Source organism: Miniopterus schreibersii, assembly GCF_964146895.1.
Source record: "Miniopterus schreibersii genome assembly, chromosome: 15".
NCBI lineage: Eukaryota > Metazoa > Chordata > Mammalia > Chiroptera > Miniopteridae > Miniopterus > Miniopterus schreibersii.
The window spans coordinates 23,713,103-23,737,193 of NC_138115.1; the positions used below are offsets into that span (position 1 = coordinate 23,713,103).

Below are 24,091 nucleotides of genomic sequence, written 5' to 3' on the forward strand. Positions count from 1 at the left end.
ATGCTTCAAAAATGCCCTTGGCTAAAACCCTTCACAAGCAGAAATGATACAGACCTGCTCTAACTCCATTGTCTTGGTCAGTTTTTTGTCTTCAATTTTGAAATTTAAATATCACTTCAAAGTTAGAAAGCCAAAAATTTAAGCTGGTAAAATTATCCTTTCCATCATTTTATAATGGGCACCATTACTATTCTCCAAGGCATGAACTATAAATAACAATTAAATCCAAACTGGAATTAGAATTGAAGAGACTGTCCCCACTTAATTCTCACTAATGACTTTCATAAAGTGCTGCTAACACTTCAGAATAAAGCATCCCATTTTGCCGTAAGCCTATGGGCCAACTTGCCCAACACCCATGCACATCTCATTAAGTGCCCACCTTGACCGAGGGCCCGAGCCAGACCAGGGAGTGCCTGGAAGGCAAGGAGTGCACTGGGATCTTTTTGGATACCATCTGATCAAAAGATTTAACAGATGCAAGCTTAATCTTACATTATAGTTTCTTATTTTCTGGGCTACACAAAAAGAAAATGCAAAGTATTTGACTCAGTGTTGGGCATACCACTTTTCCCAAAGGAAATGCCCACTGCAACTCACATCCATGGGAATTTATGGGTGCTCTTCTCTAGACAGAACTTTCTTATAACCATATTCTGTTCTTGTAAATGATGGTTGCTACAAGTTACGAGAAAGAAGATAATTGGGTTAAGGGTTATTTTTTTAAGGAGCAGGCAGCCCGCTTCTGCATTCATCATCTAAATGCTCCAGGGTTTGTTTGCTGGCACACACCTAGGGGAATCAAAGTGCACGGTGGGCCAGTACCATTGAAAGACTTGCCAACAGTGATGCCGAGTCTGGAGACATTCTGAAAAACCCTGATAAAATTTAAGGTCAACAGAGAACCCTTCCATTCAGCTTCACCCCCACTGCCCTACCCAGGCAGCAAGATCCTGTACACATACCCCCATAGTAGTACTGAACTGCAGGAACACAGGCCCTTCTCAAGGGGCACTGGGAGTAGAAACCCCAGAGGGGAGCCCTCACATTCCAGGGAGGCCACGTTCCTCCATCTGAAAACTACAGCCCCCCCAGATTGTATTCAGGAAGTACTACTGTCAAGGATTCAAAATGCCCAGCTTGCACTTTTTGGTCAGAAGGCTCCATCTGCCATAGTGGTGGTAGTGGTGATTTGGGGATGTTGTCAATTGCTGCAGGAATTGGCAATTAATGTCTGACTGGTTGTAATCCAATTCTGAGAACCAGCCATCCAAAGACGCCCCAGGTTTGGAGAAACCTGCAGATGCCTATCACAGACCAGGACCAGAGGTCAGGGAACCTGATAAGCACCAGTTCTATGACTGAGGAAGCTTTTGGTTTGGGTCACCACCAACTGTGCTAGCACACTCCCACTTTCCGCATGCTACAGATAAGCCACATTTTCATTTGCTCACAGGAATTTAGTTCAATACCACCAAAGTGTGCATACATTTAGGAATGATGCCTTTTCTTAAACGTAAATGATTGTCTCCTGTACCCTATTGCATTTTCACAGAAATTATTAGCATTTCGGCAAAAGATGTATACAGTTTTCCATTTGCCCTGCACACAGACAAGATGTTGCTAACATTACGTGTCGATAAGTGCTTAGAAAGTGCTAATATTATTACCCTGGTAATTAGTAGCTATTAATTCCAAGGACATTCTTAACATATACACACACATACTGTTCTCTTAGGTTCTTTTAGTTTTTATACTAGTCTCTGACATTATAAAACTTTGTTTTTTGCCCTTTGAGAATTTCTAAATATAAATTGAGTTAAAAGATTGTTCCAAAATCTGCTGCTTAATCAAAAGGCATTAAAACATTCCTTATGGCAGGAAAGGATCCTACTAGTCTTTTAGTTGCTATTGCCTGGGATTAACAGATATGAAGGAACCGGATAGGAAATGATGAACATACTGGAAATATTTGCACATACCAAAATACTACTACTTCATTTTCTTTGTCTCTGAGCGGTCCCGGGAGGACACTTTTGCTCCTCAGCAGGTGTGTGGTGTGCACTATAGACTGGCTCCGGTGATCTGGCCATTGTACTCTGCTGTCTCCATCTTGAGGATGTAGGGGATTATGCTGTCTATCGAAACATTGCCAATGAGACCAGTAAAAAAAAGTTCTTCTGTTATGTTGGAGCTCATCAGCCTGAGTGCCGGCAGGCGGACGAGAATCCGGGCCAATCTGTAAGAGGGAGGGTCGTTAGAGAAAGGGGAGTTCACTGCCCTTCAGACTTTGTCCTGGACAGGCTCCAACGGGCTCTATTTGCTCAGAATTGAATCAAACAACAGATCTATCCACTATCCACCTCTTGTTTTTCTGATTTTACCAGTTCCTCTTGTAGGAGTTTATCATGAGAAAAAAAATCAAAGAAGTGTGTGCAAAGATGTATGTATAAATTATGTTCCCTTCATTGTTTATAACACCTCTCCCTACCCTCAACAAAAAGAAAAATGGGGAAGGTTAATCTATCAACAGAGAACACGTTAAAAGAAATATGGTGTCTTCATATGATGGATCAATACATACCCATTAAAAAGGGCAATAAAGATCCATATTCATGATAAGGAAAGAAGTCCATGACATGTAGTTGAATAAAAACTTGAAAGGAGGCTGTGAAGCATCAAGTACAGCACAACTGCACTTGTGTGTATTTATGTGTGCACATGCATAAATAGTACTCAGGAGGATGTGTACCACAATACTAATGGTTGGCCTCTGGGTATTGGGATTGGGATTTGGTGTAATCTTACATATTGAAACTTTTTCTATATTGCCCTAATTTCCAGTATTCATTTAGCATTATAATTTAAAATAAAACAGTAAAATTTTGAAGTTTTTCTTTTCAAGAAACCCTGGGTGGGGGGGGGCACACTATGACCTTGTCACAGGCCATGGGCCACTGTCTAAAGCCATTCTACAGCCAGTGCGCACTATCTGGGAAAAAACCCTACATTCTCATCAGTAGGAAATGTTAAATTACAGCATCTCCTCAGCCTCGGAAAATGAAGAAGCATATGTATACTAATTGAATATTAAATTTTAAAAAAAGGTTACCAAACCTTTATATATTGATTCCAATTACACACAAAAAATTTCTGTAAGTAAATATATAAAATATCAACAGATATTCTAGAGACAGTGGTGTTCACAGAGAGATAACTTTTCGCTTTCCAGAATGTTCTATTTTTTTCTACAGTGAACATTGTTATTTTTTAAAATGGAAAATATATTCATATTATGTAAGCAGCATTCCAGCACCATCATCCACTCACACAGCCACCGTGAGTCTTCCAGGGCGCACAAAGGTGTAAGGGGACACCACCACAGACCTGGAGGGGTTGACCACTAGCTGCAGGGTGTCAGGAAGTCAGCAAAGGCAAATCAAGGACTTCCTAGAGCATGCCACATCTCAACTGGGCCTTAAGAGGCTGGCTAAAATGTCTTTCAGCAGAGATACAAAGAATGAGGAGGAATGAGAGGGTATTTCAAGAGAAACAAACAGTATGAGAAAAAAGCATAAAGATGGGCAAAACTAAAAAAATGAATGTATAAACAGTGTGAAAACCATTCTAGGGCTGTTTCTTTGGGAACTGTCTTTGAGTAAGTTTCTGAATTCTATGAGAAAGCCTCCCTTATCTCATTTTTGGTCCCAAGTCACCTGGCTTGCTCCCTTCTCCCCCAGGGTTCCCAACTGGACAAGTAATGATTCAGGATTTTTTCAAAACATCTACTTTCAAAGACCAGAGAGTTGCTTTTGTCAAGGTGATTCTAGCCTACTGTGGCTTTGCCAGTAGCCCCCAGAGGGAAATTTTCTGCCTCTTCCGGCTATAGGCACTGTGTGGGAGGAGGCCCAGGGCCTCTTCAGGGGACAGCTTGCCTTCATGTCTGGTTGGATGTATGAGAGTTATGGGTATGGGTGCTTTACTTGACAGTCCCAGTCTCTGCATATTAAGGCTCAAGATATTCTAGATTCATGGTGAGGTATTCAGTGATCCTAGTATAAAATGAATTCTGCTTTGGCAAAAGCTGTCTGTGGGCCATGGAGGTGTGCCTAAAGCAGAGGTAGGCTCTCTGCCAGCAGGGCCAGCCACAGCCCCCCCCCCCCCCCCCCGCCCTCCAATCACACCAGAGAAATGGTCCTCCTGGGGCTGAGACACAAGTTGGGGAATGGAGCCAGGCATCTTTCCTTGCTCCAGCACTTATTCTGAGGGGACAGAATGGGGAGGGAAATGTTAAATAATTTGCTTATAGGGTACCAGAAACTCATGTAGCCTCCAATGGGTTTGAAGGAGTCAGGGGGAAAGAGCTCTTCCATTCCTTGGCTGGAAAGCCTGCCAGGCATTCTACCCTATTTCAGAACAACTTTCCTGTTCAAATATACATCACAAAGGCTTATATATGTATTAACTGCCCAACCATTACAAATAATGCAAATTAATTTTCACCCAAGTAAAGGGACTTTTAAAAAGTCAATTTATCTGCAGGTAAAATTACTATTTTATACAACCCACTTACTGCTCTATAGAGGTCAGATTTGGTTTCTGTCAATGAAAACTCTTCTGTCAAGTCCTCTAGCATTGCCTCCTGAGTGGATGTGGACCAGAGGAACACAGCTTCCAACTGTTCTGGACAATGGGTGTCTCAATGAGGACTCACGCCTCATGCATATCAGCCCCAGAGGGGACCATATAGCATTGACTCCAACCCCCAAATCACAGAGGAGCAACCCAAGGTCTTGAAGCCCACAGTTATCCAGCAACACTGGGATGGCCTGATATCCTGACCCCCACTGCCTGACACTTTCAACACTCCATTACCACTTACAAAATGCAAGAATTAAGGTGTGATCAAATGGAGGCTTTACCAGGATGATAGAAATAGGAAGGCTAACATAATTTATATTTGCAACTACAGATCCAGCCGCACTCCTCCCTGACCCGAGCAAGAGCGTGTGTCTATGAGTCTCACCGGTAGGTGTCTTCCGAGTAGGTTTTCTGAACATAGTCCTGCAACTCCATCTGTGCCTTTTCTTGGAATTTTTCAATCTGGCTTGTGCTAGTCAAACCTGGATGATCTGAAAAGAGAAAATTGCCCCCAAATTGCCCTCTGTATTCAGAAAGCCTCACAGATTTCTAAGAACTTATTTTTAATCAAACTTCTGACAAATTTCTCAAGCATAACAGATTGAACTCTGAAGGCTGATAGGGTCTGGATGTTGTTAGAACACTGGATTTTCCTGTGCTCTGCCAAGGCCTGGAGGTGCCCAGGAGGGGGCTGAGCTCCTGAGTAGTCATTCCAGCCTCAGCAGCCTCAATTGCTGTTTCTGGACATTTGCTTCCTACTGCTCTAGAAAAAACATCAATTTTAAAACTATCCCATGAAATTAAAAATTTATTTTCCAGGTATTTAATCACATAATTTCCCCATTTTGATTAGCTAGTTTGTTTGTGAGTGTAGGGTTGGGAAGCAAGGGAAAGGTTAAGCAGTGTACAACCCTAGCTGTTGAACACAATGGTAGGTAAGGACAGCAGTCACCCAAGTGACCTTTCAGGAGGCTCCGAGATACCCTAACAGCCAAGGGGAAGTGAGTGAGGCCAGCCCAGCAGTCTCCTACTTTCCACCAAAAGTCCTGCTGCCTCTTCTTCACCTGCTGTGACCACACCTTTTCATGCGCCCTGTAGTAGCTGCTGCTACTACCCTCCACAGAGACTATGGGTAAACTTGTGCAGTTTCAATCTGTACTGAGTTATATATGCTAACATAACCTGAAAATTGGCAAAGAGCAAAACAAAATAAAAATAAACAAAAAGGGCACAGGATGGTAGAACACTGTTTTGTATGTTGTAGACTGCTTGGCCAATGGTTTAATCAGATTACAGATTACATCTATTCGGTATATCAAGCCATTTCTTTGGGACTGTAAGGGCAAGAATTTAAAGGAATGTATGTATGTATGTAAGCTAACAAAGCACACCTATTATGAGTGCATTCAGTCACAGTCTGGCAGGGCTCTCTACGCTGTTGATAACTTCACAACACATTCATGTTCACAAACATCAGTTCACAAACAGGTGTTAAACAGTCATGCGCCACCACTGCATATCTTACCGGGGCTGAAGAGAACTATAGCTTTAAGGTATGCATACTCATAGCCGTCTATATCCAGCTTTGCCATACTGTTACAGAACTCCTGAAGCTTCCAGATGTGCTCCATGACTTGCTTTATCCGGTCGCCAGAAAGTTTATCTATAAATCAACATCACAGATCCCCTAAGAAAGGCTGGTAAGAATAACAACACAAGCTTCTTTGAGGGGAAAGAGAATAACTTCATGTTTTAATGAAAAACCAGTTATCAAGATGGTCAAGAGCTTCACTTTCCAGTTGAAAGTGAAATGACAACAGGTATCCCAATTCTACTCTGTTATATATATTCTGCCTCAATAATGAACCCCTGGACCAGCAATTCTCCCTGGCCCCTTCCTGGGCAGCACCTTTGGCCTATAGTGTAAGTTGGTAATTCCTTTTATTCTGTGCTCAACACCCATTTGTATGTTGTTATCAATGGTTAGGTTTTATAAGTCTCGGCAGGCATTTAATAAACATTAGCCAACTTAAAATGTTGGCATTTTTTACTTTTCAAAACAATTCTGTTATTTGATTTAATCCTCATAGCAACATTTTGCTGAGGGGTACCAGCATTATACTCAATTAAAAATAAAGTAAAAGCTTATCTGTGAACAAATCTAACTTTATAAAATGTTATAGGGTTTTAACTATTTGTAACTATTTCAAAGGAATAATTACAAAAACAAAGGTGTGACTAGGTAAGTCACATTTCTCGATGTCAAACACCTGGAATGCTCAATTACAAGTACAGCTGAATTCCCATTCAGCTCAAGTATAGGCTGTCAGTGTTAGTCTTGAACCCTGGCCATGCTCTGCCTAGACAGGGTCTTCACTGTGTTGAGGACACACAGCATGTGGACAGACTGCACTGGCTATCTCCCAGTTCTGACACACTGGGATCTGACCACCAAATGTTAGATGGTGGTTGCCACAGATCTTAGGTTTATTTGTTCATTTACAAGGAGCTGGATGAGGTAACTGTCCTGGACCAGGGGGTCTGCATGACCTAGGTTGGTGTCTCAGCTCTTCTATTTGCTGTTTCATTTGAGGCAAGCCAGGGACATTACCAGGACCTCAGTTTCCCCATATGTAACACTGAGATAATAGTTTCTATTTTATAGGGTTGTGAGGATTTGTGAAATATTACACATGAAAAAAAGGGTAACCTGTTAAGACGAAAACATAAGCTGTGATTATTCTGAAAACATCACCATATGTCTATGTAGTAGGCAGTTGCCAACTTTCATTTATCTTTTTCCCCAACTTTCATATTCATTATATGAAAAAAAAAAGGCAATCAGGTAGAAATTTAAATGTTCTGACTAGTCAAGTTTCTATGACTTAAAAGTTTAACCTCCCGCAGCCTATGGATGGTATGGGACACTAAGGCTAACCAATTTGCGGTGGGCCAACCTAGATGGAGACATACTCCCCCATGTCCCAGCCCTACCTTCCTGGATGCTGTTCTGCAGGTGGTTGACGATGGCTGCCAGGATAGTGGACAGACTCATGACCTGGGCACACTGGGCCAGGCCGAGGGTGAAGAGCTCATTCCAGCAGGCCCGCACCAGGCTGGTGTTGCAGTCCTGCCTGGGGACATAGAGGTAAGGGTGGGTGCGGGTGCCAGTTGGCACTTCTTCAAACCCCAGCATGCCCCAAACAAGTGGATTCAGCAGGTGTATGGTGAAGGTCTATGGTATATCCAGGATCATTCTGTAAAACACCACTGTCTAAGAATCTCTAAACTAAGTCCCTCTGAGGATAAAATCTCTCCTCTTAAAAAAGATTTGAACTTAAGTAATGAGAAATTTTAATAGGTATGATTAAACCATCATTTACTACAGCTTTCTAAATCTGCAGCTGTCCTGACATGGCTTGGTCATGAGAGGATGCAGTAATCTAAGAACTAAGAGCTGAATGTAGACTCTGAAGGGAGGAGACATACCCTACACTTAGGCTTAGGAACCAAGGGCCTGCAAACCCTGCAAAGAAGGAGCTGGCACTGTAGTAGGGAGGAAGTCAGCTTTCAGCCCTGCCTTGGGTAGTTTATACTTAGGATGACATGGCTGGTGCACTGCAAAACAGTATGTCCTTATCTCAGATGTCTCCAGATGCAGCACACCCCTACCTGTCTCCAGATTTTAGGATGACTCCTGCTTCTATTCCACCCCATCCCCAGCTCCTAGCATTAAGTCCTTAGCACATGGAGGAGGCTTGATAAAGATTTGAGGAACACTGCAATGCTGGCAACCATGCTATCAGTCCATTGACTGTATTTAATAAGAAAATCAGGTCATAGGAACAAATTGGAAGGGCACTCAAGATCTTCTAGGCCATTCCTAGAGATGGGAAGGACCTTGCTGAAGGATACACAGGGGAAAAGGCCACTTACCCAAGTGCCTGAAAAGCTGGGATTGACCTGGCCCAGTGCATGGAGAGGAAAAGCAGGCGGGACGCAGACTCGCAGATGTAGTGCACATTGAGGTACTCTGGCATTGGGCTGGGCATCGTTAGCTGGAGAAGAGAAGGTACAGAGCACAGGAGGTGACAGAGGGACAAAGGATGGCTTTGTTTGTCAATATGAATCCCTGTTGTGTTTCAACATCATAGCAGCCAGAGCCACTGATGTTGAGGCTCCTGTGTAGACCCATCCTATGAAGCGTGTGTCCTCTGTAGTGGACACTGGCACCAGCTCCCATGGTTTCTTGCCCAGTGAACTAGGGTTTGATGGCCCTTGGAATGTGGAATGATGGGGACTGCCCCCACCTCCAGCTTATCCATACAAAGAAACTTTTCAACTCCTGCCTCAAATAAATTATTTGTTCTAAGGTAAATCCATTTTGAATCAAAGGTTAAAGTCTAAATCAAACTGGGAAAAAGGGGTCCACTTCCTGGATTAGCAGACATTTGGTAGGTGGCCTCAGGCAAGAGTGTGTGAGAGCTGAGCAGAAACCCAGATGATAGGAGAAGAATATCCACCACCAGAATGTCAGGCCTGGGCTCCAGGAGCTCCACTGTCTAGAAAATGCCTTTGAAGCTTGAATCCCACTGGTGATCTGTATCCTCAATACCTTTGGGCAATTATAAGCAGGGACCAAATCTTCCTAAGTGACTGGCCAGATCTCCAGTAAAGAATGCTGGGGGAACAGGGAGACTTAATTTAGAAACCTAGAGATTAAGAGGGCTCACGGAAGCTGGGAGTGTCCTACAGAAGCGAGGCCAATGGAGGAGGGTGTGGGGAAGACATATGAGGGCCTCATAGTACCCATCAAGGACACCTGAGATCTACTTTCTATAGGTCTAGAGGGCAAGTGGTCAGGACCAATGGGTGGACATGAGGGCTGGCTGCCTGCTGTTGGAGCCGACCAAGGGGCCTGCCTCAGCCTATACTGGAGCCAGGCCTTTATCAGAAGGAGGAAGGCAGAGCAGTCAGCTATTAGCCTTTGCTGGTCAGCACCACATCAGCTTCTCAGGGTTACCTTCAGAGCCAAATGCCACTCTGAGCAAAAGACGAGTGAAAATGCTTCATAATTGGGAATACAGTTCTAGAATACAATAGCCCGCTCAAATGCCACAATATGGAAATGAGCTCACTCCAAGGTTTGATTTTTAAACTGAGACCAGCTTTGGTACAAAGCCTCTCTCCTAGCAGGCTGGGGGCACGTAGTTAGGCTTAACACACTCACCTTAAATGTGACGTGAGTGTCTGAAAGGAGAGGGCCTTCAACCTCAATGATGGGTGTGGACTGGTCTCTGCTGATGACATGGATGCTACCACCTCCACTGGTGTCTATCCCATCTGCCAGGCTTGGAGGCGAGGAGCTGTCTGTGGTATTAAGTGCTTTAGCTAAGGTATCAAATGCCCTGTGAGCAAAATTGAAGCAAGTAATATTGTAAATCCACAGCTTTTAAGGGAAATGGACTCTAGCTGAGACATAATTTAGAAAAACAATGTATTTGAGAAAGATAATTATATCCTACCTGCTGACAAAAGGGATAACAATGAAAGCTATGTATTGTCTATATATCACCTTGGCCACTAAGCTATATTCTTTTCACATGGAATTTTTATTTTTTACAACCACTCTCCAAGGTAGAATTCTCTCCATTTTATAGATGTGAAAACTGAGGCTTAGAGATATTAAATAACTTTCCAAGACTGCCCACATAGTAAGTGGTAGAACCAGATCCTATCCTCTTTCCATTGGATCAGATGTAAATTTTGCTAACAGATCACAAGTGAATGTAAGAACCAGCACACTTGTGTGGCACAGAGGTTCACCTGCCTGGCCTGGTAAGATGGGCAGGAGTGGCTGTGCCCACAAGAAAGGAGCAAACACCAGAGGCACGCTGCAGAAAAGAAACACCCTCAGTAGCCAACTGCAGATGTCTGGGACCAGTTAACACCATCGATCACCTAATATCTACCTACCCTGATGGATTTAAGCTCTAGACTCACGACTTGGGAAAAATATACATGAAAAAAATAGGCTAAAACAGAATTGGGAAAGGGGATACACTATTAATATCCAGGCATTATAAGCAATGACTGATACAAGTAACACCTGTCCACTGAAGAGTTTTCCCCTGCTTCCACTGAATTACTGTCCTTTTTCATTGTCTGGAATGAAAAGCAATTTTGATTGTTTTATATTATATAAGTGGGTCCTCATTCTCATAGTTAAAATGTGGAAGGAGACAGATGTGCAGGGGCACTGTGACAATTTTACAATCCTTGATTAAATACAGGGTTGGTGTCAAAGTACTGCCACCCACCCTCACAATGCAGGAGGGGAGCCACCCTCATGGGTTCATACCGAGTAATCTCACTTGCAGACTGGTCCTCCGGCTGCATTTCCGAAGTGTCACCATTGTTAAGGGATTCACTTAGGTTGGCAAGGGAGGTTACTACGTTTGCCAGTGTGCCCAGAGCTCCCTGGCTTGTTTCAGCCTATCAAACAAAAAATAACATTAAAAGATGAATACACACATGTTGAATACACACGCGCACACACAAATGTCTGTCAGGCCAATGAATGTATAATGTTGGTTTATAAACAGTTTCTAAGGAGGTCTGACCACAATGGGGCAGCATGAGGATCTTTTCAGTGATGGATTAGTTCTATATCTTGATTGTGGTGGTAGTTACACAAATCTATACATGTGATAAAATGACACATCAAGAAGAGATAAACTAGACGTCATCAAAATTTAAGCATTTGTGCCCTGGTGGGTGTGCCTTAGTGGTTAGAGCATCAGCCAGCACACCAAAGGGTCTCTGGTTTGATTCCTGGTCAAGGGCACATACCTGGGTTACAGGTTCATCCCTGGCCCCAGTAGGGGCATGTGTGGGAGGCAACCAGTCAATGTGTCTCTCTCACATCGATGTTTCTCTCTGTTCCTACCCCCTGCCCTCTACTCTCTTTGAAAAGCAATGGGAAAAATATCCTCAGGTGAAGATTAAAAAAAAAAATAAATTTTAAGCTTTTGTGCTTCAAAAGTCATTATCAAGAAAGTAAAATGCCACCTCCCCTCCCCAAGACAACCCACAGAATGGGAGGAAATAATGGCAAGTCATACATCTGATAATAGTTTAGCTGTCAGAATATCTAAAAGACTCTTACAACTCAATAATAAAAAGACAAGCCAGTTAAAAAAATGGGCAAAGGATTTAAGTAGACATTTCTTTGAAGAAGACATACAAATAGCCATAAGCACATGAAGAGATGCTCAACATCACTGGAAATGTAAATCAAGACCACAGTGAGCTACCACTTCACACTCACTAGAACAACTATAATAAAAAAGATAACAAGTGTTGGAGAGGATGTGGAGAAACTGAACTCTCAGACACAGTTGGTGGGAATGTAAAATGGTGCAGTCACTGAGGAAAACAGTCTGGCAGCTCCTCAAAAGTTTAAACACAGAGTTACCATAAGACCAGCAATTCTACTTCTAGGTATACACATAAGAGAAATGAAAACATATGTCCACAAAAAAGCTTGTACACAAATGTTAATAGTGACACTATTCATAATAGACAAAAAGTAGAAACAACCCAAATGATCATCAGCTGATGAATGGATAAATAGAATGTGGTATAGCCATTTAAAGGCATGTTATTTATCAATAAAAAGGCACAACAGAACAGCTGCTGTGAAATCCATTGGTAGTCAGGAGTTTAAAGGTTATTCAACCCATCCTTTCAGTCTTACAGTTTTCTCTCCACTTCACTACCCAGTAAGTCACTGTCCCAAATGTCTCCTGGGTGACAGCAACAAGCCAGGTGTGATTCTCAGGTCACACACATCATTGCTGACTAACGAAAGGAAGCTCAAAGCCCAACCTGAAGACCATTGGGTAGAGGACAGCTCTCCGTGCCAGCTAATGGCTGTAATTTTTTTTTTTAAGTATGTCTTTACTTATTTCAGAGGAAATGAGAGGGAGGGGGAATGGGAGGGAGAAACATCAATGATGAGTCATCGATTGGCTGCCCCCTGCATGCCCCCTGCTGCGGATCAAGCCCGAAACCTGGGCACGTGCCCTAAGAGGGAATTGAACCGGGATCTCCTGGATCATAGGTGGATGCTCAATTGCTGAGCCATGCCAGCCAGGCTGGCTCTAATTTTTTCCTTTTCTTTCTCAAAAGAGGATGCTTCTTAATGTACTGAGTGTGCACATTGATGTACATGTGAACAAATGACAAGGCAGCCTGCAGCCCCAGCTGCTCTGGCTCTTAGGGCAGCGGCAATGCCAGTAGTGCTCTGGTTCCAAGTCATTCCTTTCAGAGAAGAAAACTGGATCTCAGCCATGGCTGGCTGCTACTTCATTTCTTGGGTCAAGATGAGAAAGACAGTGATTCCCTTACCTGGATAAAACCCTCTTTAGTTATCTTCATAAGAGTCAGCCAGTTGTCTCTCTCTCTCTCTCAGATTGACAAACATCCTTGTTTTCCTCAAGTTAAATTTCTTAGGGCTGATTAGCTCTAGCAGTTTTGGAACTGTCAGAATCCTCCTGCACATCATCTAATAAAAAGGAACTAGTGGCTTCTATAAAAGGCTGCCTTAGGATAAGTAACTGTTTCTTTAGCATGCCAGCAGTTTACCAATGTGTGTACCAGGGGGAAAATTCTTAATACAGAACCATAGAACTTTCACCGAACTGAATTCTAGACCCTGTTATAATGACTATGACCAGCCAGCCCATACTGAGTTTCTGAAAAGCCACCAGCATCCCTAAAACAAATCACAGGGGGCTGAATCACAAGAAGTAAACTGAGAAGCAGAAAGTCATGCTCGCAACGTGGTTTCTGAAGGCTAAGAAGAAGGTGCTGCACACATTTAGAAAAGCAGTCTGCACTGTAACATAAAAATGGGGGAGAAGGCATAACATCACCTTGGAGTCTGTGGCCAGGAGAACAGTACCATCCTCACGTATCAAAGGTTGCTGGATGTTCACAAGCATCCCTGGATCAAGAAGACTTGTTTGTCTATTTAAGACATAAAGAAACCCAGAGTAGCTTCCAACATTTAATTCACAGTATGATCATGCTATATTTCCCGTCTCTTCCACATCTGCAAGGCTGTCTGAGTAGAAGAAAAGCTCTAACTAGACTCAGACACCAAGTGACTGAACAACCCCCCTTCTCTCTGCAATGAGATGTGCACACAGCCAGGTCTATAGCCTCAGACAGGCTGACACTCAGACGCACATCCTCAGGGCTTCCATGATGACTACAGACTGTGGCCGATCTGCCAATAACATTAACTTGATCTTTAGGATATCACAAAGGCATTCTCAATTCTAGTTCTATGATACATTTGTATTTCTTGTTTTCCCGTTCTCTATTCCTTTTAAATTAAGTTTGTTAGATTACATTAAAAAGAACATATACATTAACTTGTGGCACTATCTGAGACCACACCTGAGACTTAGGCCTTTTGTCTCTACTGCAAAAACGCCCCAATCTTGAACTACAGAACTGTTTTCCTGTATGAATAATGCCAAACTACAGGACATAATCTGAGTCCTTGAAAAATTCTGACCCTATCACCCATCCTCAGGACTGTTCAGAGGTTTGACTGGAGCAGCTCCAAAAAGGGTGGGATGAGGCAAGACAAAGCTGATGGCCGTGGCAGGCAGGCAGGGAGCCATATAAATCCCCTTTCCAAGAAACACTGGTGCCTCCTGTGATCAGCAACAAAAGCTGATGGTAGTATTATCCTTTGTCAAGACAGAGACTGACCTTGCTCCATCTTTATCTGCCACAAATGTGGGAGTGGCAATCAGAGGACTTCTCAGGTCCTTCCGGATATAGATTTTCTCAGTTGAAGCAGCACAATTGCTTGGTTTCTCCCGCTGCACATCAAAAGGCTTCCGTTCACTCTGTACAGCTTAAATCACAATAAATATTCATGTTTAGAGGAAAGATTTGAATCAATAAAAACTACAATTTTACTTAGAAAGACTAGCTCAATATTCAGTGGACTTTCAGCAAAAGGAGCTTTAAAGGTTGAAAGTCAAACAATGCCATGTAAAATCTAAAAGCAGGAAAAGAGCTCAAGATGGTGGGTGCTGCCTGTGAAAAACTGCAGCACAGCATCTGCAGTGCCTTGTGGGGGCCCACTTGAGCCCTCTGGGTTTTCACTTCTTACTTGCTAACAAAAAGGACTCTCTCCAGGATGAGAAACATCCATTTTCAAGTGGGGCATGTCTAATGCCAAACATTGTAGAGGAACAACTCTAATGTCCACCTCCAGCCTGCATCACTTCTGCAAAGTGTTTAATGTCAATTTTCTATCACACTAGCAACTTCTCCCTTCAGCAATCTAGTGTAACAACAGGTATATATGCCAGAAACAACTGAAGAAAATAAAGACCTTTTTAAAAGAAAAAATGAACCCCAGATCCAGTATGTAAGAAGTAAGGTAAGTTCTATTTCACAGAGGAGGTCCCTGTGGTTTAGTGAAGCGAAATGTCTTCCCCAGGCTTCAGAGCTCCTAAGTGACAGAGCTGGAGTTTGATCTGGTATCAGCTTTACTCCAAAGCCTGTGTTCACCCCACTCCACAGTACTGCCTCTCGATTTACTGGGAGTAGGTTTCCACATACACCATAGGAACTGACCAACCCCAGCAGTGTCGGTGCTGAAGCACCAAGCAATCCAGAAGGTAAACCAAAATGAAGCCTGAGGGAGTGTTTTTTTCTTAGCATTTTAAAGCCAGGTACAGAAACCTTATTTCATAGACTCATGCTCACTTTCTCCCTTCCTTGTTAACTCGTGGCTTCTTTAAAACTGTTACTCACATTCCATTTTCATGCCCATCTCTAAGCATTTCTTCAGCCGGCAAAACTGACAGCGGTTCCGGTGGTGCTTATTGATGATGCAGTCTTGGTTGCTCCGGCAGCTATAGGTCAAATTTTTCCTTACACTCCTTTTGAAGAAACCTTTGCAACCTTCACAACTGACAGCCCCATAGTGACGGCCTGAAAGAATAAAGAGTGCATGAAGCAGTTTACCAAGAAAAGAGGTGACCCATTACAGGCCCTGTTTTTAAGGCAAATTTATCAAAGTCATGGGGGTGTAGTGTCAGATGCTGGTGCCATGTGGACAACCCTGGGCCTGGGCATTAAGCATTGGTAATTAGAAGTTAGGGTCTTTACCACTGTTTCTCTACAATCTTTACAAGAGCCCTGGGAGATCATGATGAAAAAACTTAAGCTCAGATAGGTGACATGACAGCCGGTAAATGGCATGAATTTAATGCTCTTAAACAAAGGACCTACCATACAGTAGGAGCTCACGGGGATGGCCAAACTGTACTGTCCTCTGCACATACCTGGTCTTGGCTCCGCAAACCTAGGCTTGTGAAACTACTCAGGCCCCCTGTCCTGCCAAGAGTGGGAGGTAGCAAACACATGCATGTGGTATTTTGGGATACAGGGTCGCACTCCTGCATTTGTTCTCCCTATGTGAGCCATATCCTGGGCTTTAGACTGCTCCTGGGGGAAGTGGAATGATGAGAGGAATCAGCACGGGGACTGTGCCTGGGCAGGTCCAAGGTGAAGGAAGGCTGTCATGTAGCTTGGGTAGTGAGACTCTTCTGGAAACATAGTCCTAGAAATACAGTTATTAAGCACAGTTCTTTTTTTCTAATCTTGGTTACTTTGGTGTCTCTAACTCCTAATTACCAATGACATTAAACAGAGCACCACCTCAGTTTGCTCTTCTTAGTTCACAAAGCGCTTCCACAGGCAATATACCTCATTTGTTCCCAGCTGAGACTGACCATAGCCGTCTTTTTATTTTATTACATTTATTGGGGTGACATTGGTTAATAAAATTATACAGGTTTCAGGTGTACAATTCTATAATACATCATCTGTGTACTGTACTGTGTTTACCACCCTAAGTCAAGCCTCCTTCTATCACCACACAGTTCAGTCTTATGCAACCCAATGTCTTAGCTATTGCTGGGAGGACATGTTTCGCAGGATCATTTTCAGCAGCTACACAGCACCCCATTGTCCTAAGCTCTAGCACTTGGAGCCATTCCCCAAGGGTACTCTTGGAGGGTCTCAATTTTGTGCCTTTAAGAAGAGTTGTGCTAAAATTACCTACCATGTAGGCATCATATTTCCTTCTTTGCAGGATATTTCCTTGGGATTTCTAATGCTAAGAAGTGACCTCTAATATCTGGAGACAATGGCACTGTGAGACTGTGACTAGGCTGTTCCTTTAAGTCCAGAAAGGGACTGACAAATGAGAAGTCAGATTCTGTGCCCTTTTCCTTATGTTCATGCTTCATTCATTTGTTCAAAAGTTTGCAGTGTCTCTCCTTGCTGAGCAAGAAGGTAGGGATATAGAGATGGAGGGGTCAGACATGGCTCTTGCTCTAACAAAAAAAGCACATTCTGGTGGGTAAGACAGGCCTGTAAGAACAATTATAAGAGAATGAAACAAATGCTCAGTGAGATCTGTTCTGTAAAAGGGGGACGAAGACAGAGGGAGCACAGGCGATTGCCTCAAAGGGGTGGGATGGGCTGGATTTACCAGAATAAGGGGTGGGAGCAGAGGCAGGACACCCCTGATAGGGCAAATAGTGTCACAAGCTAGAGGGAAACTGGAGCTTCTATCGATGCTTGCCTAGAGCTGCCTTCCTAAGAGGTGTGGTCCAGACTCCTTTTTAAAACAAACAAACAAACAAACAAACAAACAAACAAACAACCAGGACCACAGTGACCACAGAATAAAGTGGAACTAAGCAGACACCACAAAACTTAGACCTATGCCACTAGCATCACTGGAACTGGACCTTTATTAAATATTCCTCCATTCCTCCCTGTCTGCCTCACTTATTTTGTACAGCCTTCAGTGTTAGCAGGCCAAAGCCTGAGGTTTTGCGCTAGACATCCATTTTCCTTGTACCCATATACCCAGGAACTCTTCCCCAAATATACCTTGGGTGGGTGTGGGCATCAAAGTGAGCCCTGGCTCCATGAGCTGGAATGCCCTTCTGTTTTACCTGACACAGGCACACTCAACCTCCAAAGCTCACAGATGTGACTGCCCCTGGGGGCCTTTCCTGACTCTGGGACTCCAGCCAGAATCACATGTTCCCTTCTCCTGCATTTCAGCAGTTTATTACACTGGGTTACAGTGAAGGAATGACAGTTTACAGGATGAAGGGGGAATAAATAACACATTTTGTGAAATAGCAAAGCACTTAAGCAAATTTTGACTGGATTAAAGAAATGATTACTTTCTTAGTAGCACATACATATTCAACACTCAACCATGATTTACAAATCACAGAAATAGTTTCCTGACGTTTTTTATTCTAATAATCTGACAAACTGATTTGCTTTTATATAATATTACTCCAGTAAGAAAAGTGAAGTTCACAGTTTGAAACCTACAGCCCCACAGAAAATGTTCTCTCCCCATTATTACCCCTCCCCTCAATTTGGTCCATAATGTCTATCCATGATGCACACCTAGCATGACTTAGGGTTACTTACCAGAGGCTTTGTCTCCACAGACCACACAGTACTCTACCACCTGGGGCCGCTGGACATCAGCCTTCCCCAGCAAACGCTCCACAGAAGCAGAGTCTGTGACAATCTAAGAAGAATCAGGAAACAAGCAAAGTGCAGATTAAAAGCTAGATAGCTAGGCAAGGTAACTGTAAATTCCTAATCTTGGGTTTCTAAGCAGGAGAGATGATCTGGGCAGAACTGGGAAAATTCTACCTGACAACTTAACCTGACGCCCAGAATGGCCCTGCTGCTCATCTGGACTGTACCTCTTCATTGGGGGGGTGGGAGTGGGGGAAGTCTAGGGTCAAGCACTGGTTTTCACTGATCTGCTCACCTATCTGGCTACCACAACCACCCAGGACTAGATTAAAGAAATGATTACTTTCTTAGTAGCACACATTAGACATGTGGGGGCCATGTGGGGAATCACACATAGAAGCTTCAACATGAAGATACTGAAGGTCTTTCTGGCTGCCTCTCTATTCCCACGAAATAGCTTGAAAGTATGCAGAGAGGTACCTTTGGCAGAAATAATCAAACTTTACTAATTAAATAAGCAGGTCTCTCACTGAGGCAGTTGGGAGTGAAATAACTAGAATAGGTGATCTCCAAAACCTGCTATTTCTCCTTTATTTGTAGGTGACTTTCTAGGTAACAAACAGTGCTACTCATCTAGAACTCTGTAACTGGTACCAATATGAGAAAGTGAAAAATAGCTGTTATTAAATAATGTATTAAACATAAGTCTTAAAATTATATATGTACGGTGGGAATATATATGGAAATCATTATATAGAACAACCTCTTGTAAAACATGCAGCACAATCAACAATCATCCTTTCACAAACAAGGAGTAGTCTAAATAAGCAGTGAGGAAGTCTGATTTCAGATTATCAGAATGTGCTGTGGGAAAGCAAGGATGAGGCAGTATTTACAAAGTGCACTATGAGGTATCTCAAAAGTACAATTCTGAAAGTTGCACACATTAGTATTCTAAACCTAGCTCTATCAGAAGAAAAAAAAAATCCTTTCCTTCCTTAATTTTCTCCATAGTAGAAAGCCTGCCTCCAAAACAAATAGATTCTTAGCAGCATTATTTGCAGTAGCCAAAAGGTAAAAGCAACCCAAGTATCCACCAACAGATGACTGGATAAATGAAGTGTAGTATATACGTAGAATGGAATATTATTCAGCCTTAAAAAGGAAAGACAACTTTTGATGATTCTATCATTGGCTTGTCCCTCTACTGAAGGCAACAGTTTCTACTGGGCATCTTTACCCATAGTTTTTTTTTCTGGATTCTAGCAATCAGTCCTTCCCTCTCCCTTTCAGACCTCAGGGTAGTACTATCTTTATCTTTTGTTGCTCTCCCCAAATCCTGACCACACCTCTATTAAATTCTCCAAATAGCCCCCCCCCCCAAAAAGGAAAGAGATTCTGTCACCTGCTATGATATGGACGAATCTTGAAAACATTCTAAGTAAAATAAGCCACTCACAAAAGGACAAATATTGTAGGATTCCACTTATATGAGGTTCCTAGAGTAGTCAAATTCATAGAGACAGAAAGTAGAATGGTGGTTGCCTGGGGCTGGGGGTGGCGGGGGGGAGGAGAAAAGGGGAATTAGTGTTTAATGGGCACAGAGTTTCAGTTTGGGAAGATGGAAGAATTTTGTGGATGGCTGGTTGGATGGTGGTGGTGGTTGCACAACGTGAATGTACTTAATGCCACTGAACTGTACATTTAAAAGTGATTAAGATGGTAAATTTTGTTGTATTTTACCACAAATTTTTAAAAAATTAGAAATTAAAAACGAACAAAAACAAGGCATTCCTACTTAACCCTGACTAAACATTAAACATGCTCCATGCTTGGCCACCATGGGACACTGCCCTCAAGTGTCTGTTCCTTTAATTGTTGGGCTTAGAAATTCAGTGCTTCCCAACAGCTCTGCTTTCCTTCAAGCCCTTGCTTTTCTCCTTCCTGTACCTGCCCCTGAACCCATCTGGCCTTGCCAGAGTAGGGAGAAGCAGGGCAGAGATGGAGATGAGAACTGAAGGTCCCAGAGGCAGCAGTTCACAGGAGCAAATGAGGACACAATGAAGAGCTAGACCAGGCCTGACCATCTGGACAAAGATGAGGTAAGAGTTAGAAACAAGTCAGTCCTTGTCTGACTGTGGTCAGCACTAAGTGGTATCCCTAAAGTATCCTGGGCCAAGGGCTGCCACCGTGTGGCCTCAGTTCAGAACTAAGTGGCCTCATGGTCAGCTTGCTCATGACAGTCTCCTGTGCACCACTGATTTTTCCAGGCTAAACTTCTATCCCATCTGAACCCTGTAGTTGGCTGCCTTCTGGGCTTGCCATTCATTTGCTGATTTTTTACTTTAGGCAAAGCAGCAGCCTGCCATGTTTGTCAGGCCCCAAAGCACCTTCTAGAGGCGAATTTGGCCTCTAAGGCAGAGGTTACAGTCAGGAACAAGTCCAGTAACAGAAGTGCAGAAACAAATGCCTGTCAATAGGCCTTACCTGGATCCTGCCAGGGACGAGGTTGTCTGAGGTGGTGAATATGAGCTGCTTGGCACTGGATGTCTCCGGGGAAGCCAGGATCACCTTCCCAGTTCCAGCTCCATCTGGGCTGGTCAAGATGAACTGCTGCTTGGGGGATCCGGAGGCGTCCACTGCGGTGACTATCTGGATCTTCTGTCCTGTCTGCTGGTCTGTTACAATCTACAAGACACAACATGGAGGCTGCTCTCACGGAGCATCGTGCGACTCGTGCACTTGCAGGTGATGCTCAAAGTGGTGACTGCCCAACGTCGTCCTGGAGTCAATGCTGGTCCAAGATGCAGTTTCACCAGTGCATGGTGAAATGAGAAAAATAAAACACAACAGTGAACTTTTCAGAATACAGTTTTCATAAAGATAACTTTATTCTGGGATGGTATCATTCCCACTATTTTTAGAATGAAAATGTCCTTTAGGTGTGCGGAGAAGGATAATTGGGTGAATGTGGTCAAAAGATACAAACATCCAGTTATAAGATAAGTCAGTCCTGGGAATGTAATGCATAACATAATGACTACAGTTAACTCTGTTGTATGGCACATTTGAAAGTTATTAAGAGAGTAGATCCTAAGAGTTCTCATTGCAAGAAAAGATACTTTTTTTTTCTTTTTTCTGTATCTATATGTGATGATGGATGTTAACTAAAATTATTGTAGTAATCATTTCACAATATATGTAAGTCAATTCATTATGCTTCACACCTCAAACTTATACAACGCTGTATGTCAATAAAACTGGAAAAAGAAAAGCCCTTTATTTTATAAAATGAAGACAGTAATAAATAGTAAATGATAGGTTTCACTTAAAAAATATCCTTGTTCTGAACATAATAAAAAATGTGAACAACTTTTTTGAAATGCTGCTGACAAAATGCAAAACCTGGAATGACCACTTTAAAGAAGAACTGTTTCTGAAGGGAAGGTCCTGTAAATAATCTTGCCTGTGGTAACAGAATACAGGGAATCCCTTGCTGATATACACCCACCTTTTCCCACTTCCTGACTCGGAGGACTTTAAGGAGAAGGAAGACACCTGATTCACGGCTGTATCTCTAGGCTAGCACAGGGCCTGGCACATGGAAAGACGACTTTAATAATAGATTATGGAACTGAAGGCACAAACTCTGCTGAAGTCCTGACCCTGATTCCTCCAGGGATTCCTACCACTCGGGAGCCCAGCTGTCAAACTGCCTCTTCTGAATGTCCCTCCTGAGTGAATCAATCATGATTAAAATAGCTGCTATGGCAAGAGTGACTTCTCTTATTCCCATGAAGTCCTATGAAGCTGTTCTAGGCCTCGTCCTGCTCCCTCCCATGCTAAGTGCCCAGCTGAGAGCACTGCCCACCTTCTCCCCGAGGACACCAACAGGCCCTCACCTCAAACAGGAGTGGTGGGGTTGTTGTGAGGGGGCCTTGGGCAAGGGGAAGATGTGCTGCATCTCTGGCTGGAACTCAGTTCCCTACAGCATATCTATGGGCAGGTCTGGCATCTGTGCCACATCTTGATACATGTTAGTTTGTGACATGGAATCCCATGGTTGAACAGGAAATTCACAGAGTCTAACACAAGAGCTTTGTCAACTGTTCAATATGAAAAATCAGACAATGCTGGGTGGTTCAAAGGAAAATGACAGGCAGGAAAGATGCAATTACTTGTTTACTAAGCACCTACTAAGTGTCAAGCACTGTTCTTGGTACTAGGGATAGGGACATGAATACCACTAAGTCCAAGTCCTACCTTGTGAAGCTAACCTTCCAGCAGGGAAACAGACTGTGAACATTCATATTATAGAATATCAGTCAGTGGAAGTGCCATGGAGAAAACGAAAAAGCAGGGTAAATGGACAGAGAATGACATGAGGAAGCAGCCGAGGGGGTAACTTTGGAAAGAAAGACCCCTCTGAGGGAGTGACGCTGAGCAAAGACCTGAATGAAGCAAGAGAGGAAGCCATGCAAGGATGTGGCAAAGTGTGTTACAGGCTGAGGGCACAGCAAATGCAAGTCCAGAAAGAACAGCAGACCGGAGACAGAAGATGCAAAAACAAATCCTTAGCTGTTGGCTGGGCATGAATCCTAGTAAATCATCATTTCCAACTGAAAGGTGAAAAGTTCTTTAAGGGTAAAGAAGAGCAGATTTCGAGAGAAGCAAAGGAAGTACTTTTCACTGTTACAATCTGTGGCATACCCAGAGTCCGCTGAAACAGTAAAACATGAGACAGAAAATCTTTTTAAAAATTATTTTTAAAAACTTCCCTATCCAATGCTCAAATGAACAGCTGCAGACAGACTGGATGACAAACACTTCTTTCAGATGCTAGATGAGAGAAGGGACTCCTGCCCACGTTAAGAGGTAAGGACAATGGCCTCTGAAAGGCCCTTATCACATTGAGATCTGAGTCAAATGTCCGACTTCCTTTTCATGTCTATCAATTCTTTCTTCCTAAACTTTTCACCCTGTTGAGAAATGAAATAGTCATGTGATTGAGAGGGGTCTTCAATTACCAACTACAACCAAAGGAAGGATAGTAAGTCCTTCGCCCTTAGTGTGTTTAGTAACTGGCATGTCACTTCCTTTTATGCTATTCCCTAATCCTCTTGGTTGAAGCAAGGCAGGTATGGGGCTGGGCAGAGGGTGGGGAGGGGAGGGGAGTGACGGGGTCTAGACAGTTTTTCTTGGTGATTGTATAACATATCCCAAAGCCCAGATTTATTTTCTTCCCCCCCCCCCCAAATTGAGGCTCACGAGTTCAATGAATGATTTACAAACATTTAAAAATATTTTTGTTTATTCTTCCTTCCAAAGACATTTACATTTTCTATTCAGAGAGATCACCTCTATGAAAAAACTACAAATGGGTAGTTTGCCCGGCCTGGGTGGCTCAGCGGTTGAGCATCGACCTATGATCCAGGAGATCTTGGTTCAATTCCCGGTCAGGGCACGTGCACGAGTTGTGGGCTCGATCCTCAGCAGGGGGTGTGCAAGAGGCAGCCGATCAATGACTCTCTCTCATCATTGATGTTTCTCTCTCCCTTCCTCCCTCTGAAATCAATAAAAACATATTTAAAACAACAAACAAACAACTAAAAATGTAAGCAGAAAAAAAAATCCCCAAACACCTTACTAGAACCCCAAGGTGACCATTAAGTAAACCAAGACCTTGCTAACAAACATGAGCAGGTAGACTCCTGTTTAGGACAAAGGAAATACCAAATTAAGAGGATGTATCCAAACTCATTAACATTTAAGTCTCCTAGAGAGGAGTGAATGAATAGTGTTGTAGGTTGAATCATGTCCCCCCAAAAGG

The 24,091-nt window shown here is 43.0% G+C and overlaps 1 protein-coding gene across 3 annotated transcripts in view; it reads right to left on the reverse strand.

Moving 5' to 3' along the window:
• NR2C2 (nuclear receptor subfamily 2 group C member 2) overlaps window positions 1–24,091 on the reverse strand; it is a 75,467-nt gene that overhangs the window by 4,188 nt on the left and 47,188 nt on the right. Inside the window, exons 3-14 of one of the 3 annotated variants that reach the window (XR_014000396.1) lie at window positions 20,749–20,949; window positions 18,205–18,307; window positions 15,490–15,669; window positions 14,431–14,578; window positions 13,581–13,674; window positions 11,003–11,136; window positions 9,872–10,049; window positions 8,578–8,699; window positions 7,636–7,775; window positions 6,167–6,304; window positions 5,027–5,132; window positions 1,983–2,239 (exon numbers count right to left, since the gene is read on the reverse strand). Coding sequence is in view for 2 of the 3 variants with exons in the window: in XM_081160052.1 (XP_081016178.1) it covers window positions 2,065–2,239; window positions 5,027–5,132; window positions 6,167–6,304; window positions 7,636–7,775; window positions 8,578–8,699; window positions 9,872–10,049; window positions 11,003–11,136; window positions 13,581–13,674; window positions 14,431–14,578; window positions 15,490–15,669; window positions 18,205–18,307; window positions 20,749–20,949 (1,719 nt within the window). In the remaining variant the exon portion in view is untranslated. Of the gene's footprint in view, window positions 1–1,448; window positions 2,240–5,026; window positions 5,133–6,166; window positions 6,305–7,635; window positions 7,776–8,577; window positions 8,700–9,871; window positions 10,050–11,002; window positions 11,137–13,580; window positions 13,675–14,430; window positions 14,579–15,489; window positions 15,670–18,204; window positions 18,308–20,748; window positions 20,950–24,091 lie in introns of those variants that run through there. The other 2 variants (XM_081160052.1, XM_081160051.1) reach the window with 2 other exon arrangements.